At 44.3% G+C, this 14126-nt stretch overlaps 1 protein-coding gene across 1 annotated transcript in view; it reads left to right on the forward strand.

The window, feature by feature from the left end:
• Positions 1-14126, forward strand: part of TLN2 (talin 2) — a 453366-nt gene that overhangs the window by 256788 nt on the left and 182452 nt on the right. The window contains exons 4-8 of the mRNA XM_053594602.1: positions 6101-6272; positions 8705-8802; positions 10199-10328; positions 11102-11254; positions 13509-13651. Coding sequence (XP_053450577.1) covers positions 6137-6272; positions 8705-8802; positions 10199-10328; positions 11102-11254; positions 13509-13651 — 660 coding nt within the window. The 5' untranslated portion in view covers positions 6101-6136. The remainder of the gene's footprint in view (positions 1-6100; positions 6273-8704; positions 8803-10198; positions 10329-11101; positions 11255-13508; positions 13652-14126) is intronic.

A 14126-nucleotide genomic window follows, 5' to 3' on the forward strand; every position in this document is an offset into this window, starting at 1 on the left:
GCCCAAAGTTCTCTTCACTCTTGCTCAAGCTCTCCCCAAGGCAGTTCAACTGAGTGCCAAGTCCAAAAACAACAAAAAAAGTTCACAGGTAAGGCCTTTCCAGTTTGCAGTCTCGCTGGTGCTATACTTACACCTGCTGGCGGGAATAGACCTATTGAACACACGCAACCACTTGCCAGTTTTCCACTGTTTTTGTCCTCCTCTTGGGGTCCAGATGTCTCTTCCTGACTCCCTGTATCCTCAAAGGGATGATTATAGGCAGATCCCACCAGCCAGAGATGCCTGGGATCTTATCTCCCCAGACTCACTGTGCCTAGTTGCAGGGAAGCTGTTACTCGGCTGCCATCTTTCTCTAACTCCTAATGATGGTTATTTCTAATTGAAGTATTCAGAGTCAATACCTGGCTCTTGCCTGTATGAAAGAACTACATTGGGATTCTTATGTAAGTGTTTCCTCTGCTTTTCTGGTCTCCACATTTTGGCTTCAGTGGGGAGTATGGTCATCCTGGCGCTTTCCTACGTGGCTGTTAGCCACATGGAAAAATCACATCAGATGAGTTCATCAGTGTTTTCCCTGAGCTTGCTGTTAGATGTTGTTCTCCCAGGCATTGGATGTGGAGAGTGGGGGAGCCTCTCCACTTGGGTTCTGCTCCCTGGATTCTCACCAGTTGGGATGAGAGATGAGGGACTCAGTGGGGGACCAGATTGCTAAGGAGGGCCTGGTAACTTACAGAAAACATGGTCTTTCATAAAGCTGGGCTTGGATGTGAGACCAAATGCAGGCCCCTACTTCCCTTCCTCCTTGCCAATGCTTGAATCAAAGATAGCTGGGTCCCCAGGAAGGGTTGACTTGACTTACCTTCCAAGATGGTGATAGGGAGGCACCTGTCTGTGCCTGGTGTGCTCAGTGCATGGAGCCTGAATGTTCAAGGAGAGCCCAGTGTGCTGGGCACAGACTGCCCTGGAGACCAAGATGGAGGGAATAACCCTGGCTTTGGCTTTTGTGGCACTCTGGGTGGCTCTGAGCCTGCACATATTAGGTTCTGACCTGCCAGAGGGGCTGCTTCTGTTCTTGCCTTGTAGAGGAGCAGGTAAGGAGTAGAGAGAGAGACGTTCTTTCCCTGTCATTTCTTTAAAAGAGCAGAATTGTTTACAGGAGATTGAGATGTAAATACAGATGAAGGATAGCTTTGGAAAGGCTCACATTTTATGCTACCATTTGGTTATGTGGTACATGCTGTTATTAAACAGGGCTATATATCACCTGTGGAGAAGGGAACAGACGTAAAGAAAGGTGGCAGGTATTGCTATTCATAATTGAGTGCGGCAGCCTTACTGTGAATCATAGTGGAGAGTCAGCAGCTGGAGGTTGAGAGAGTATGGGGATGGTGGCCAGCTCTTGCTCTCCTGGAGATCCAGGGCCTCACTGAGCCAGGGAGGCCTGATCGTATGGTTCTGCCAGATGGGAACAACACTTCTGCTTTTCAGGGGAGTGTGCAGACCCCTTGTAATGCCTCCTATAAGTTGCTCCTGAGCAGAGGTCATACCCCAGGGCAGCAATTGACAGCAATGCCAGCCTTGCCCCATAGAGTATGGGGTTTTTTCTCTTGAACTCCTGGATTGGAGGAATCTGAGTGACTGCCAAGAGAACAGCCTAGCAGCTAGGAGTGAGCCTCTCTGCACACACATTCAGCTTTATAACTCATTCTCAGTTAGATTTATGTCTAGAAAAAGCATATGTGTGACCTGAACACGGGAGCTGCATAGTGAATAAAGGGTTGACTAGAAGGTGAGCTCCATATAGATAGGAAACTTGTCTGTCTTCACTCACTTATCGTGGCCAGTAGATAACAGATGCAGAATGAACAATCAAATGAACTTTGCAACTCTGATATAGGTCAGTACAGTACACTTCTCCAACCCCTGTGGTTAATATCAGCAAACCCTTACCCAGCACTATGTCTGTGGCTTTGACATGTATTAACTCATTTAATTCTCCAGCAACTTTACAGGGAGATCTGTTGTCATCTTCCATTTGCAGAGGAGAAGACTGAGGCAGATAGCAGCTAAGCAACCAGCTCAGGGATGTACAGCTGGAAGGACTGGGGCACCTCCTAGCCCTCTACCGTCAGGCAGAGACCCAAGGGGAGGGTCCTTATTTTGACCATTGATGGACATTTATTTCAAAGAGGTGGCGACCTTGGCCAGAGCTGGGCTTGTTTGTCCCTGGGTGGAGCAGGCTGCACCTGGGCAGCCTGTGCTGTTGCCACCATCCTGGGCTGTTTACAGCTCCCTGGCTCTGAAAAGTGTTTATTTTAAAAGGAGAATGTCTAGGCTTCACCACTGGTTCCATTGGCTCATCTTCCACAATGGGCTAGCCACAGAAGGGTTCTTGTGTTGGACCCAATGACCTTCATACCTGTATTGAGGGCAAAAATGGTCAGTGAGAAGAGATTATGAGAAAACCAATGCAAGTTTGATGAATTTATACCCTGTCTTTGAGCAAAAAAAAAAAACAACCAATAAGATGGCAGCTATTCAAATTGGGTTAAAAGAAAAAACAAACAAGGATAGAGTCATAAAATAGAGATAGGGACTGGATTATAACAACCCTGCAAGAAACTGTCTACATATTTGGCTTTGAGCTTTCCTGCTGCAAAACCAGAAAGGGAATCCTGATCAGTTGTCCTGTCTTCTGAGTCTGTACCAATACAAGCCTGGAGAGGAGTTTGGGTCTAGAAAAGTAGAGGTCAGGGTCAGTTGCAGGCTGTACCAAATGCTGTGCTGTCCTGAAAACATCACAGCAGACAAGGGCTGTAAGTCTTTATCCAGACATGTCGTCTGCGTGGTGTCATTTCCCAGGACTTTAGTGGCTGTGTAGTGAGATTTCTCACCAATGTTGGGAATACACACTCATCTCTAGTTGACAGTTCTAGGTCACTGTGTGCTTTAATCCTGCTTCATTTTTGCCATGGGGTAAGTCATGGTACTTATTTCCAGCAATTGTTGGTTTTACCAGTCTCTCTTCTATTGTGAGCAGTGCTAGCAACAGCTCGTTGCTGTGGTTCTTGTGGGATGGTGATTAAATCATCATGCACTTTGATTTCAGACCCATGTAGGTTTCCTTACATGAGGGATCATTTTGTACAATGATAACAAGGATACCTCGTCTTTGTATGTAATGTTAGACATTACAAAGCTTTTTTACCTATGCAGTTTATTTACATTTTAAAAACATTCCTGTGAAGTAAATTGTTGGTCTTGTCTCCTGCTGGGGAAAACCCTAATCAAAATAAAACAGGGAGTAAGGAGATGGCCCTAGAGCCTTTTTAGTCTTGGACTATGTGCTGTGCTCTTTGAGAATGACTGCTTTGGTTTTTTTTAAGTAATGTGTTCCTAGGATGGCACCTGAGGCTCAAAGGGGTAGGGCGCCAGCCCCATATGCCAGAGGTGGCAGGTTCAAACCCAGCCCCCGCCAAAAACCGCACCAAAAAAAAAAAAAAAAAAAGTGTTCCTGCATAGTGCTTACTGATACTTTTTTGAGTATTTGAGTAGTTGTTTCTGAATGATAGAAAAGTTGAGAACCCAAGTCCCATGTCTGTGAGTCTGTCTGGTGTTCCTCATCTGTTCAACATCTACCCTGAACTAAGGTGGTCCCTGCATTCCATGGTCCTCCTTGTGAGACATTAGGGGTGAGGAGATAGGATCTGATGGAAATAGTTGGCCGAGCATTGACTATCAGGCAGGAAGGTTCTGTAGGAGCTGGTTACCTCTTGCTCTCTGAAGGCAACAGAGAGGAAGCGAAGGGCCCAGAGCTGTGTCCAGCTCTCCCGTGTGCCTCCCACTTCTTCCTGAGCTCTGGTATCAGGTCTTGGTGCTACATTCAGCTCTCGGGCTTCTGTCCTGGCTCTGTCTTGACCTTCCATGGAATCTGTCTCTGCACACTTCTAGGGACCATTCATTTGCTCTTTAGAAAGGCCAGTTTTTAACCTGGGAAGGGTGGCCTTCATGCAGAGACATTTACGGTGCCTCCTTTTTCCTGGCATCAGAGGGGATTAGCATCCCTTCCTGTCCAGAGCCTCCCTCAAACAGCATTCATAACAGAATAGAGCTCCATGGCCTTCTGCACTGACTGAGCACCAGCCGTGCTCCTGGATCTCAACCTTCCCATTGTCACCAGCTGCAGGGACAGACTAACCATGGAGTAATCTACATCATAGCAAATTAGTCCACTTATCTCTGGAGTTTAACTTTTGTGTCCCCAAATTGGGACATTTCTTGGCTAAATATGCCTATAAAAAGAGGAATGGGGGTAGCTCTTGCATATGGTTTCAAAAGTCCTTGATGTTACAGATGGAAAATTGCTGGATATGTTGAATTCCTCTGCCTTGTCAGCAGTCCCATCGCTGCCCAGGCTGTAGTAAATATATTCAGTTTTGGGCAGATTCCCTGTAAACACTGCTGTTGTTTGTTAAGGAGTGCATCTTGACATTTCTCAAATAGGAAATATTTCTACATTTTCACAGACAAAATTCATTCAGAATGTAAGCAGGGGTCAGAATGACTTTACAGTCGGGTGGCCTGAAAGGTTGCTTCCTGAGACTATGGATAAACCCTGCCCTCGGATACCAGAGCATCTGTTGGAACATTTACTCGGTACCCAAGTGACCTAGGCACCTGCTGCCAGGAAGCCGGCAATGGAGCATGCAGGGAAACCACAGCCTGGGGGCCCCTCTCCACCATCTGAGCCCAGGCAACCTGTTGTCCCCTTGGCTTTTCGGCCACCTCCTTGCTTCCTGGCACCTGCCACCTTTGGTGGGAAGGGAGTACAGAGAAGGCCAGGGCCCAGGCTCACTGTAGACTCTCTACTGTAGACTCTCTAACTGTAGACTCTCTACTAAAAGACAAGGGATAAGTGTGAAGGCCATGGATTTACATTATCTGTGCTGCTCTAAGATCCTTTCTGGTCCTAACTCTGAAGGGCCTTGTTTTGTTTGCTGAGATGGTACTCAGCCAGTTATGTTGGTTCTTCGGGCACACGGGGAAAAAGCATTTGTGATATAGGTTTCTTTCTTTCTCCTCCTTATGCCCAAGGTGGCCTGTGTGTGATAGAGATTGGCTTGGGTTTGGGGAGCAGGGGCTGTAGACTAGACCAGGTACTAGAAATGGACCCTAAGCCCCCACTCCAAGGAAATGCACTACACTGTTGGGTTTATATTTTTTAAAGAAAGTATTTATGAAATACCTTAAACTCACCCTAAAGCCATATATTTTCCCAAACCATTGATCTGGACAAAAAGCAATACATCCCACTAATTTGTCTGAAATGAAAATCAGAACTGGGTTAGGTGGTATATTCACTTTGCGTCCCCCACCAAAATATAAAGCTGTCTGGCAGGCTTCGTGTTTCAGATCAGCTGGTCTGGCCTCATTAGTGGTAGCTGGGCATTGGCTTACATCGCTTTCCCCCCAGGATTCTATTCTGTGAACCATGCAGAGCTAATATCATTCTAGACACTTTATTTGTAAAGAAATCAAGGCACAGAGTGGCCAGCATGACTTACAGATTGACACGGGCTCTTAGTGATAGAGCTGGGCCCAGAAGTCTGTCTTCTGTAGGTGTGGGGGGGGAGTGCTTTGGTCGTGTGCACCATGTGAGAAAACATCCCTGATTCTCTCCCGGCCCCAGGAGCTGGTGGGGAGGAAATGGGAAGTGGTGCTGCTAACAGGTGTCTTCAGGAGACAGCCATGGGCACCCAGGGCTCTCTACTTCTCACCTTGAGGACATGACATGGGGAAATTCTGCTCCTGAGGACCCCTTCAGGGAACCCCAAGTCAAGTAGACTGTTGAGAGGGAGGCTGGGTGAACATCTGTTGTTCCTGCCTCCCAAGGGGTTCTCCTCGTCACCTGGGGTAATGGCCCTTAGACCGCTCTTTAAATTTTCAAAACTGATTTTTAAACTTTATTTTGTAGCTGAAGTGTTCCCTTTAAGTGTTTTATTCTCCTGGTTTTTAAATTTGGTTTGAGAGTCCAGCGTTTCATTTTTCATCCAGACGAATGATTATCATGGACATCGGTTTGTCTCTTTGTATTTTTCAGGCATTCTAAGTGAGACTTTGCAAATCATCTAGGAAAATGGTGGCCCTGTCCTTGAAGATTTGTGTCCGCCACTGCAATGTGGTGAAGACCATGCAGTTTGAACCGTCTACGGCAGTGTACGATGCATGCCGAGTCATTCGGGAACGGGTACCGGAGGCTCAGACTGGGCAAGGTAAGTCACCGCTGCTTACTGGCTTCTTTTTTTTTTGGAGAGACAGAGTCTCACTTTACTGCCCTCGGTAGAGGGACTACAGGCGCCTGCCACAATGCCCGGCTATTTTTTTTGTTGTTGTTGTTGCAGTTTGGCCCGGGCCGGGTTTGTTTGTTTGTTTGTTTGTTTGTTTGTGGTTTTCGGCCAGGGCTGGGCTTGAACCCGCCACCTCCGGCATATGGGACTGGCGCCCTACCCCTTTGAGCCACAGGCGCCACCCTCGGGGCCGGGTTTGAACCCACCAGCCTCGGTATATAGGGCCAGGTTTGAACCCGCCACCCTCGGTATATGGGGCCAGCGCCCTACTCAGTGAGCCACAGGCGCCACCCTGCTTACTGGCTTCTTAAGACATATGTGTGTGTGTGTTGTTGTTTTTTTTTTTTCACTTTGCAGCTAGAGAAAGGGAGTCCCCGGTGGTGCACAGCCCCCAAGCATGTGTGTTACAAGTGAAATGTCTTCTCAGACCAGATGGTGTCCACTTCCTGCATAAGACTTGTGATGACAGTGACCACATCTGCTGCCGAGTCTTTGTCATCACCACGCCCAGCATTTTGACTCTCAGGGACATCAAAACTGTGCTGCCTAGTATACAAGTCACTTTGGGACAAATGAAGCTGCTCTAACACTTACGGGTTGTGTATATCCGAAGCCCCATCTTCTAGGCGTGAACACTCTCCACTGCCATCAGGACCCAGAGCAGGTCTTACAAGTTCTTTGAAGGGGCTTTATAAATTTTATCTTAAACCTTAAAAGACGTGTGTGATATATGTTTTGCTTGATTTGGTTAAACCACTGACCCGTTAGTCTGAGTTTAAACAAAAACCATTCACAGAATTTATTTTTATTCTATTTATTTATTTTTTGAGGCAGATTCTCACTCTACCAAGCACCCTTGGTAGAGTGCTGTGGCATCACAGCTCACAGCAACCTCAAACTCTTGGGCTCAAGCGATTCTCTTGCCTTAGCCTCCCAAGTAGCTGTGACTACAGGCTGCAACTTTTAGAGATGGAGTCTCGCTCTTGCTTAGACTGGTCTCAAATTCCTGAGCTCAGGCAGTCCACGCACGTCGGCCTCACAGAATGCTAGGATTACTGGCGTGAGCCGCCGTGCCTGGCGTCCGTTCATACAATTTAATTTTCCTTTCCCTTTGTCTTCTCTCTGTGTACCCTTCCCTTACTTAGTGTTTGACTGACAGTTGAGAAATTGGATCACTCACATGGAAAAGCCTTTAGTGTGAAAGTGGATAAAACTTACCTTAAAAATTGGAAGAGTAAAAATCAAACATCACATCAAGGGTAATATAAGTAAGAATGGATCTTCTTACATAGATGTACTTTTCACAAAACTCTCCTGGTCTTTTGGTCTAAAAGCATCATTTGCGTTATTCAGAATGCTGTATTGTTTCTTGATTACCCAGAAATAAACGTAAAGTTTGCTTCTATCCCCAGCCTTACTCCATGATTGGGTGGTCAGTCATTTATTGTGTCTTTACTTTTCTGTTCCTTTTATTTTTCTTTTTGTTTGAATGTTTTACAGTTTGCTTTTATTTATTTCGAAATACTGAGGGAGCATAGGTGTTTGTGTTACATGGATACCTTGCTATTCCTTTTTTATTGTTGGTTTTTTTCCTCTCAGATTTTTCTCTATTTCTTTGGTCTGTATTGTTATATAGCTTTTGGAAAGGTAAAAACCGTTCAAGGTCTGCAGAAGCTCTGGGCCCCCGCTGGGTCTCTGAGCAGAAAGGGAGAAGTCTTTGGACAGAAAATGGTACTGCTTCCCACACCCCCTTTATCTCCTAGGCCAGATTCAGAGTTTCCAATGGAGAGTACCAAGCTTAATTTTCTAGTGTTTTCATAACCTGATGCTATGGTGGGGCAGAGGCTTCATTTCAAGAAGAAATCCTACCTCCCCTTTACAATGCTGGCTGGGATGATGGGGGACCATTTGAGATGTAAAGGCTCCATCTGAACCCCATTGCCTGAGTGGCCTCAGACTTAGAAGGTCACTTCCCTAGTGTCTCTGTGACTGTCTTCTATTTTCCATGGGTTCTTAGCCTGCTTTTCATGGCAAGGGCTAAGGAACAAACTCACATTCAGTTAGAAACAAATTTGGACTGCTTTGTTCTTGATGTTTCCCTAAATTTTAGTCACAGCTACAGCCCACTGGTGTTAGGAAACACGAGCCTTATTTGTGGGCGTTGCTTCTGCGAATCAACTCTTCCTCCTCCAGGTCTGCGTTGGCCCAGCGTCTGCCTGTGTTGTCAAAACGAAATGGTTCTCCCTGCCGAAGGAGAGCACCCACATCCTTGCCAAGTCAGCAGGCTCAGGGCCTGGGAGTCAGCGATGGCTTCATCACCGCTCTGTCTTCTACTTGCCTTTCTGTTTGTGTTCCAGCTTCGGACTATGGGCTGTTTCTTTCGGATGAAGACCCCAGGAAAGGGATTTGGCTGGAGGCAGGCAGAACACTGGATTACTACATGTTACGAAATGGGGTATGCTGCTCGTCCCATTATTATGGTTTTTCCCCACTTTGTCCCTGGACCTTCCATAGAAACCACTGTTGTTCTGCCATTTTGACTCACGGGCATCTTATAATAGTTCTGATGTCATTAACTTTGTAAGGGCTGTCCAGGTGGTGATAGAAAATGCCAGCAACCCAAGCAGTTTTGGTTTAGTGTCTGAATTGGTTTCTACGTGGCCATTGTCGGACTTGGTAGGTGTGGAGAGGCAATTCTGCATCTTGCTGTTAGTGTGTAGGGCATCCCTCTGCCTGGGGACAGGGAGTGAGGACTGATGAGGGGGGAAAGGAAATGGGGATCTAAGGGTAGTTGGAGACTGAATATTAATCAGTGTTTAGGTTTTAAAAAAGAAACTTCAAATTAGAGATGTGAGCTTAATAATCATCAGTAATAATAGCACGACAACAACAAAAGTGGTTGTATTATGGAAATAAGGAGAAGTAATGAGAAAAAATGGGTTAAACATCTGTTCAGCTAAACCTCCAGGATACTCGGTGTTTTGGTATATTGGCTGGAGTGGACCTGTCAGATTGATCAGTATTCCATAAAGGGAGACTGGGGTATGTGAGGCCACTTGATCTTCTCTCCATAGTTTTATTTTTAGGAAGTATAGTAAGCAAGAAGTCTCTTATTTAAAAAATGTTGGGTTTTTTTTGCATTTTTTGGCCAGGGCTGGGTTTGAACCCACCACTTCCGGTATATGGGGCCAGTGCCCTACTCCTTTGAGCCACAGGTGCCGCCGCCTTATTTAAAAAAAGACTCCCCAACTTTTTACCCCTGTTTGGTCTTGCCATTATTTTTTCACTGCACTCTGGTGAATAAATACTGCTACTACAGAGACATGCCACTACTGTAAAGAATTATGGGGGTATTGTGTATGTATTTCATTATATATAACACCGTAAAATTTTAAAAGTAAATTTTCATTTTATAGTTATAAACGGTAAAAATTGCTTATGACAATGTAAAAAATAATTGGAGACACATGCTCAATGTCTTTTAAAAAGGCAAGTAGTCATTTCCCTCTACTAATTCTCATTTGAGCAGTTCATTCCCAGCCTTTCAGGAGAACATACATTACCTTCATTTCACAGAAGGTGGTTTTCGGTAATTGTGAGCTATAAATATTTCTTCTTGGGGTGGAATTTTACTATCAGATTTTAAAGAAATCTTTATGAAAGTAATTATTTAGCATTGGCGAGTCTTGTGTTATGGTCGTGGCAACAACTCTATGAACACTTAGGAAGGTTTTTTGGAAGAAAGGAAATCCCAGTCTACTGGGGGGAAAGTCATTTTTTTTAAAGAAAAGTGTCCGAGTTTGTTACCTGTTTTCTCACTCTGTGTGACGTGTGTGTGGTTTATGCTCTAGGATATTTTGGAATATAAAAAGAAACAGAGACCTCAGAAAATTCGGATGCTGGATGGATCTGTGAAAACGGTGATGGTGGATGATTCCAAGACAGTGGGGGAGCTCCTGGTTACTATCTGCAGCAGGATAGGTGAGCGTTCCTGTGCCCTGGTTACATTTTTTTTGTTTTGCTTTTCATTGCATGCCTCTGTTCCACCCCCATTTTGGTGTCTAGTCTATTTTAAATTTGTCTTAACAAACTAAGTCCTGCCAATCACAAAAGAGTCTGTGCATTCTCTACATTAGCCAGTCCACTCACCACTTGGATTTCTCACAGAGTCACAAGAAAGAGCTTTCATTTCCCTTTCTAAAACAAAGGGATTTTCACGTTCAAAGTAATGTTTTTGAAATTGTGCGATTGGTCTCCTGACCATTGTTGCATTTTATGCAACCATCACTGATATGCCCTATCTCCCTAACTACTCTTGGTGACAGCCTAGATGATTGAGGATTAGACACCTTTTCCTCTTGAGGCTTCTATTAGTCTCCCCAGAGAACAAGTGTGCCTTCTCTCTACATGTCCTTCGAATATTGGAAGAAAGTAGACTTGCCTGTTTAGTTATCTCTTCAAGTGAAGGAAGCCCAGTTCCTTCACACACTTCTTGGTTGACATTTTCTTGCCTTCTTCTGAATGATCTCTACTTTGTAGTTTCTCAAAAAGTAGAGGAGGGAATTGAACATGGCCTTTGGAATGTGACTCAACTAGCTGAAGATCCTTCATTTCATTGGTTGTGGCTGCCCTCACGTTACTCAGGCCTCCTTTTGTTCTTTGCCATCATCAACGCCTTGGACTATCCAGTGTCTAAGGCTGGAAGGGGCCAACAGCCATATCATTTAGAATGATAACCTAATTTCTATTGCTAGGAATAACGAATTATGAAGAATACTCTTTAATCCAAGAAACTATTGAAGAAAAGAAAGAGGAAGGGACGGGTACACTCAAAAAAGACAGGACACTGTTACGAGATGAGAGGAAAATGGAGAAGTTGAAGGCCAAGCTTCACACAGACGATGACCGTGAGTGTCTGAGAAGGAAGTGAGATGTGGGCACATGGGCTTTGCCAAGCCTCACTTTCCTCTGTAAATGAAATTAACTGTAATGCCATTCATGTCCAAAGACATCATCTTTAATATCAAATACATAAATGACGTTCACAGTTCCTTCACTGTCTCCAAAAATGTTTTAATAGTTTGAACTGGGATTCAAATAAGGCTGGATAATATGTCACTTAACTCTTTTAAGTGACATATCTTTTAAGAGGCAGTCTATTAATATTAAGTATTAATAGATTGCCTCTCCATCTTTTCTTAATGGACCAATAATAATATATTCATGGGGTACAATGTGATGTTTTAATGTGTGTAGAAAGATTCAGTCAAGCTAATTAACATATCTGTCACTTCACTGCCTTATTTTTTTGTGGTGAAAATGTTAAAAATGTATTCTTTCAGCAATTTTGAAATATACAATATATTATTATTAACTGTTCACCATGCAGTACAATAGTCTATCTCTTTTCTTTCTTTTTTTTTTTTTTTTTTGCCTTGCGATTTTTTTGTGTGTGAAAAAGAAACCAGATTGGGCTCGGTGCCTGTAGCTCAGCAACTAGGGCGCCAGCCACATACACTGGAGCTGGTGGGTTCGAACCCACCTGGGCCTGCAAACAACAGTGACAACTACAACAACAACAACAAAAATAGCCAGGCATTGTGGCAGGTGGCTGTAGTCCCAACTACATGGGAGACTGAGGCAAGAAAATCACTTAAGCCTAAGAGATTGAGGTTGCTGTGAGCTGTGACGCCACGGCATTCTACCCAGGGCGACATAGTGAGACTCTGTCTAAAAAAAAAAAAAAAAAAAATAGCAGAAACCAGACTGTTAGTTGTATAGCATCTCCTACATTCTGGATTTTTGTTATCAATACCTGTGATGTCATTTAATATATTTATTTGTCCTTTTAAATTCCTTACATCTGAAGGCTTGATTAGATGTGTGTGTGTGAGAGAGAGAGAGAGTTTTGATGATGATTCCTTCTCTAGTGGGGATGTGTACTTTATCAGAGAGTTGTTTCTCATTGTCTTCTTTGGGGGGATGTTACATCCATAGATGACCATTTCCTAGACCCATTATTTCCTTAGGGGTTAAAATAGTAACATAAATCTGTTATGGGAAAGTCACATTCTGCAGCTGCACGGTTACTATTTGGAGAATCCAGCACACGATCTCACGTGGCTCTAAGGCCCGTGCCCTGTGCACCTTGCTGCCTGACCCTCCACTGGGAGGATCTTAATTGATCGCACTGCACATTTAGACTCCCAGCCTCTTCCTTTCTCTGCGTTGTTCTTGCTGCTGCATTGGGATGACATCCCCATTGTCATTGTGTTGGTAGGTCTTTGCTAGGGCTATCATTTCCTCTGAACCTCTCTGTTTGTTTTTTGTTTTTTTTTTTTCCTTCTACCTTATTTGATTTCCAGTTACATACTTCTTTCCAAGAGACTTTGGTAGACAAATCCCAAGGATGTACGATTATACACCTGATAATGTACTCAAGTTGCTTCTAATTGAATGAGGCTGGTAATGAGATTATTTACCTACAACATGTATATTAAGCCCAGAGGGTAGGAGTGAGAGCCGTGGGCAGTGTAGAGGGGAATGATCGATTCCCGCATACCTGGACCTGAGGACAGGGTTCTCCTATGCCATAGATTCGAGCTGGGCTATGGGCAGTGTTCTGTCACTGCTATCTTTGGTGTTCTAGCTGTCCCGTTCCCTCCATGGTTTCACGTTCTTCCTCTTTCTACTGGAGTTCTATTATGCTCAGTCTCAAAATTACTTCACTTGCTGAGACTGAAGTATCTGCTCTTGATTCAAAAGGAAATTGTAACTTGGTTTCTTAGCACAAACACTGATTTCCTTATTTCTTTCCCCCATGGACAGGGATATACAGGATGGCCATAAAGTTCATGTGCAGTTTTAAATAGTGTAGAATTTTAAATTGCACCTGAACTTTGTGGCCACTCTGCATAATAAATTCATTATAGTGCTTTAGCTAACTTAGGAATGGCTGGGCATTTCTTCCTCATTTCTGTTTTTGTCAGTCATATAGTAGATGTGAAATTGTTTTGCAAAGTTAAAAAACACCGTTCTAATATAAGGAGTAAGTGAATCAAATATCAGAGGGACAGAAATCTGCATCACACGCTGTTTTGGTAAGTCGTAATTAAGAGGAAAGATGAACAGTTCTTTCATTTGTCTGTTGTTGTGTTGCAGTAAATTGGCTGGATCACAGCCGAACGTTCAGAGAACAAGGAGTGGATGAGAATGAGACGCTGCTGCTTAGACGGAAGTTCTTTTACTCTGATCAGAATGTAGACTCCAGAGACCCAGTGCAGCTGAACTTGCTTTACGTTCAGGTACAGTATGGGCTGCCCAGACGCTGAGCTTGCGAGATTTCCGGAAGCTCCCAGCTGTGTCTTGAGGACAGGAACGTGGCGCTGGCTTCTATCCCATTTCTAGGCCCTGTACGCGGACTCCCCACATGTGTGCTCTGGTTGGTACTTACCGTGCGCCAATAACCGTCCAGCATAAGGCCTCTCTGTGGCTACCCAGATTGGGACCTAGTCGCCGGCTCTGTCCCTCTCTGCCTGGCTTTGAGTGAGAATTGTATTTCATTTAACCTGCTCGCCATTTCAGATACACTAGCTTTCTTAGCATCTTAGAATATAAGAATATTGGTCAGAAAATCAGTACTTCTCATTAACTGAAAGATAGCTTGTCAATAACCTTTTTGTCTTTACCATTAGCTAATTGTTCAGAATCAGAAGATGTTTCACCTACTTAAGTTGTAGTTCCCCAGTAGGGAAGATGTGAGCTTTGCACCGGGTTGTC

This window comes from Nycticebus coucang, chromosome 6, assembly GCF_027406575.1.
Source record: "Nycticebus coucang isolate mNycCou1 chromosome 6, mNycCou1.pri, whole genome shotgun sequence".
In the NCBI taxonomy this organism is placed as follows: domain Eukaryota; kingdom Metazoa; phylum Chordata; class Mammalia; order Primates; family Lorisidae; genus Nycticebus; species Nycticebus coucang.